Source organism: Schistosoma mansoni, chromosome 6 (assembly GCF_000237925.1).
Source record: "Schistosoma mansoni strain Puerto Rico chromosome 6, complete genome".
In the NCBI taxonomy this organism is placed as follows: Eukaryota; Metazoa; Platyhelminthes; class Trematoda; order Strigeidida; family Schistosomatidae; genus Schistosoma; species Schistosoma mansoni.
Window position 1 is genome coordinate 15,946,585 of NC_031500.1, and position 5,079 is coordinate 15,951,663.

The 5,079-nt window shown below is 35.2% G+C and overlaps 1 protein-coding gene across 1 annotated transcript in view; it reads right to left on the minus strand.

Moving 5' to 3' along the window:
• The window catches only part of Smp_059570 (hypothetical protein), a gene marked incomplete at its 3' end in the record, with an annotated part of 45,077 nt that extends 42,822 nt beyond the window's left edge, over nt 1–2,255 (minus strand). The window contains exon 1 of the mRNA XM_018798406.1: nt 974–2,255. Coding sequence (XP_018653351.1) covers nt 974–2,141 — 1,168 coding nt within the window. The 5' untranslated portion in view covers nt 2,142–2,255. The remainder of the gene's footprint in view (nt 1–973) is intronic.
• Nucleotides 2,256–5,079: the final 2,824 nt, after the last annotated feature.

Consider the following 5,079-nt stretch of genomic DNA (forward strand, 5'->3'; position numbering starts at 1 on the left):
ATTCGGATTAGAATTTGGGAGAACACAAAGAGTGGATGCACCAGTGCCATTGCAAACGATTTTGAGCCATGTCATTCAAGATCTCTAACCATCGATAGCTATCATCTCGCGAATCCCAACCAGGTAGTCTATACCTACCAACATGGCTCAGTCCACTTGTCAGTGACTTCATGGATTTGTGCCACGTTTTGGTCTGTCCTTCCCTAGCTTTCTTCCAACCAACTCCTACACCATAAAACATTGACCCGTAACTCAAAAACGAAACAACGTAAAACACAATAAACAAAGAAACATTAAATAGCAAGTATTTTTTTAACTCTTCTATTTTACCAACTTATGAAAGTTTCAAAATATTAGCTTAGTTACTCGGCAGTACTGTGTAATAATATGAGATTGTAGATTGTTACGTAATTAAGATAGTTTAGTGGTTAGGCAATCATAAACAATCACATGGTTTCTCTTCTTAAATCTATATTCTCAATATTTTCCTATGACTAATAATTTCTGGTTATTAGCTAAACACTATGCTAAAATGAATGTAGACTTCAGGTTGTGTCAGAATTTCTAGAATCAAGTGTACAACAACAAACCTAACGATTAGTAAATGACAGTAGCGCAGTATTAAAAATAGACTAAAATGAGAAATGTGCACCCCTAGATTAGAACACAGTGGTTTAAAAGCGAAATTCTAGTATTGGACTCCATAGTAGTGACCGTCAGCGAACAAACAACCGGATATAGGACCCACAGTCTTCGATTTCACATCCAGACGCTCATCAATTGAAAGATTAGACAATTGCGCGCGAGATCATAGGTCCTGGCTTCGGTTCCCAGCCGTGTGGTCGTGGATCCAAACTACTATGAGGTCCCATACAAAGACGGAACTATCATATGTTGCCTTCGGGTTTTCAATGCTTATCTGACTTAGGTAGGTTTATGATATAATAAAATATTTCATGAGTAAATAACTTACTTGAATCATTAGGATCTTCAATTGATTCTGAAGTATGAAATTGCATACACATACTTGTTTTACCAACTCTAGCCGTACCAATTACTTGAACTTGAAGTAAACGATCATCAAAGAATAGTTCACCGCCAGATGGTGATTCTAATTTATTAGGTGAAGTATCTGGACTTTCTGTTACAATTGCCCATGATTTAGAACGTAGTCTAGTCTCTGGTATAAATCCTCTAACTGGACTACTTGCACGCTTACTATATATTTTATGTAAACCATCATTTGAGGCTCTTGGTGAACTAGCCAAAGTTGTAGTGATTGCCGGGATCTCAATTACCTCATCACTTAGTGATGATTCAGAAAGATTTTGACTACTTTCAGGTATGGTATGTGGATAGACTACAGATCCTCGTGAATCACCCGATGGACTCCTCGATGCAAATATCTCTATCTGTGGAACATCTCTATCACCTTTACTAATAACATCACCACGTTTATTTCGTTCAAAACGTCGAACACGCAACATTTGTTCATCTGTCTGACTGACTGAATGACGACTAGGTGAATATTGAGAGAATGGATGATTTGTTGGATGTAATGTTGGAGCTGATGGTCTTGATTTATGTTTTTCTTGACTTCTTGTACGTTTATAACTAGTTTCTTTCATAGATCCTGGTCTATCACGTGTAGTACCAAGTCTATACATTGCTGGAGAACATGAATAAGGACTTGTAGATTCACGACTTATATCTTGATTTTGCCAATATCTTTGTACATCGGTAGCTCGTAAAACATTTGTATCATTTGGTTCATTATAATAACGTGGACGTTGTTGTTTTTGTCTTGAATTAGAACTATAATTAAATTGTGTTAATTCATTTGGATTATCCCATTGTGGACTACATCGAATTGGTGATCTAGTTGCACTAATTTCACCACTAAAACTACTTGGTTGAAATGATGTTCTACGTTTAGGTTCACGAAAACTTGATGCACGTTTTAATGATTCTACACTTAATGTTGATAAATAATCAGATTGATTTATAGGTGAATTATTATTATTATTTCCACGATATAATGGTTCTGTAATTTGTATTGTTGGTGCTAAACTATCTCTTGGTGAACGTTGGGCTATTTGACAAAATCGTTCAAAATCATCAGATATTTCATAATTATCCATATTATATGATGATTATCAATGTTTGGGATAAACTTTAATGAATGTTAAATTGCATAGGAATCAATGAGGTTCACAGTATTCTGCATAGAGATAGAGATATATAGTACAGTTGTGAAACGGTATAATGAATATTTCAATGCCTTTTGTTTATTCTTCTATATTTCTTTATACTCAGTGAAGGTGAAATTTCTTTTTTCTTTTTTTTTTATATCTAAAGACATAATCTAACCAATCAAATTGTTTCTTGTTGTTGACCTCAAAAAAAAGGGGTAAAACATACAAACAATTTGTAAGACATATATATAAATGTACATGATAAACTTCTCATTTTTTTTCGAGGGGGGGAGGGGGAACGTGTTGGTAATTCACTTTATATATTAATATTTTTCTAGAAGCATGTATGTGTAAGTTTATTTGTTGAAATAAATAGTGTATGTCCGTCTAACGATCTATTTGTGTCATAGAACTTATTCCCCAATTGACATCTTATTAAAACAAATTAAGATATAAATTCATTTAGTAGTATTTGTTTGAATCTTCCCATTGATGTGTTAGGACTGTAATTGATCGGTCTCTGAGTGACATATGTGCATACTGTGCGTATTGCCTTGATAGCGCCTTAATTCACAAGCATTATAGGCAAAGATGGATAGTGGCGTTTGAAGCGAAATGTAGTGGGTTTGAGTCCCAGAGTGAACATCAACTCCGAGATGCAGGTACATCCAGCTGACGAGTCCCAAATAGGACGAAACGCGTGTCCTGGATTCCACTGATAGGTAATATCCATCTTTGCCTATAAATTAGGATATATATTTATTTCTTGATGTGTTCATTATCCATATGAAAGGAAAGTTATACCGTTGTAGGATCTGTGATGAGAACCATTGACCATAGAATGTTATTTTAAAGCTGGTGTTTTAGTTGGTTGTTTTTAGAAAAATGTTTACATCAGTTAACCACATCAGATACACAGAAAGGTGAACATAAATAAGTTTCATTTATAAACTGATCAAGATTGAGGGTAGACTTTAATATGCTTCATCATAAATACTACATAAAAGGTTAAACAATGTTGATGACTATCACACCTAAAATATGCACTGTTGAAGGATTGACAGTGAAACCATACGGTTAAAGAGGCTTATTTTAAATACTGAAAGAAAATGATTATATTAGAGCATTGGAATACATGGATTGTGGTTAATAGTACAATCTAACTCATAATTTGTGGTTGGCTTCTGTTGGTCCTTCACGACTCCCTGGCTGGGGTCCAAGAGATGGTGCAACACAGTGGCTAGAGACGTTATCAGATATAGCTCAGAATAGAAGCCAGTGGCGATCCTGCTGTAACCTTCTTTTACTTTCTTCATAAAGAGTGGTTCTAACTTTCTTAACTGAAAGAGTCTTCTAATTGTACATTTCAGTTCCCCCCCTCATTACTCTTCTCTTTTTTCATCCTATTTTTTTCTTTTATATATATGCATCTTACCCCTTTCTCTTCCCATTCTCATTGTTTTGTGTGGTGCATATATATCTGGTCCCTCTTTGTACCAATGTGTATGTGTTTAAACAAATAAATAAAAAAACTCCTACATTTGTGCTACTTAGATACATACTGATTCCATAGTATTATTAGCTCTTGTAACTATATGGATAAGATGATTCTTTGAAGATATTAGCTCCTTGGACTGTTTATCGTCAGTTTACAGATTGATTTAGCTGAAGACAATCGAAAGATATTCCTAACAGCAATAAATTACTGACCATAATTTTGAACGTTGCATGATACATGTGAAGTTATCATCTTTAAGATTGAACAATAATTATGTGGTTTATTTCAAATGCTGATAAGGCTTGTGTATTCAATTCAAACTCAGGAAAGACAAAGTAAATTGATTCAGATCCATAGTCTCTGAATCAACTTTTAACAATGTAATGAATCCATCAAATAATTAATCATGCATTGAAACTTCTGGTTAGCGTTTCTATAGCGAGTTGGTTTTCATCATTGATGAACACGGTGGATCAGATGCAGATGTGAGGGCGAGGATCGGCAAAGCAAGAGCAGAATATTCACAATTGAGAAACATCTGGAACTCAAAACAATTGTCAACCAACACCAAGATCTGAATTTTCAATACAAATGTCAAGGCAGTTCTACTGTATGGGGTGGAAACTTGGAGAAATATCAAAGCCATCATCCAGAAGATACAAGTGTTTATTAACAGTTGTCTACGCAAGATACTTCGGATCCGTTGGGCAGACACTATCAGTAACAAGCTACTGTGGGGGGGAAACAAACCAGATTCCAATGGAGGAAGAAATCAGGAAGAAGCGCTGGAAGTGGATGGGTCACACATTGAGGAAATCACCCAATTGCGTCACGAGGCAAAGCGTCACATGGAATCCTGAAGGCCAAATGAGAAGAGGAAGACCAAAGAACACATTACTCCGAGAAATAGAGACAGACATGAGAAAAATGAACAAGAACTGGATAGGACTAGAAAGGAAGGCCCATTGTAGAGTGGGTTGTAGAATGCTGGTCTTTGGCCTATGCTCCATTGGGGGTAACAGGAGTAAGTAAGTAAGTAAGCATTGAAACTTCAGATAGACATTCGTCATTCTACCTACTAACTGATAAGTTATTTAGAAAACATGAAGATGTTGAGATTAAAACAACCACATTTATAAAAGAGTTTCATAGTGTATATCACGTAACTGACCTTAATTGAATAGCCATTGGAAATGAGGGAGAAAAGGACAAATATCTCATCTCAGCTTAGTATTGTTCTTCAGTAGTCAGTGATCCAAAACTACAAATTTCTACAAAACTCTACGAAACCCTTAAACTGTTATAGAATTTTAATCTGTTCAATAATCTGACCAAAATAACCGGAAAAAGAAGTTTCATCAATATAATACATAGTCTAAAGTGCTT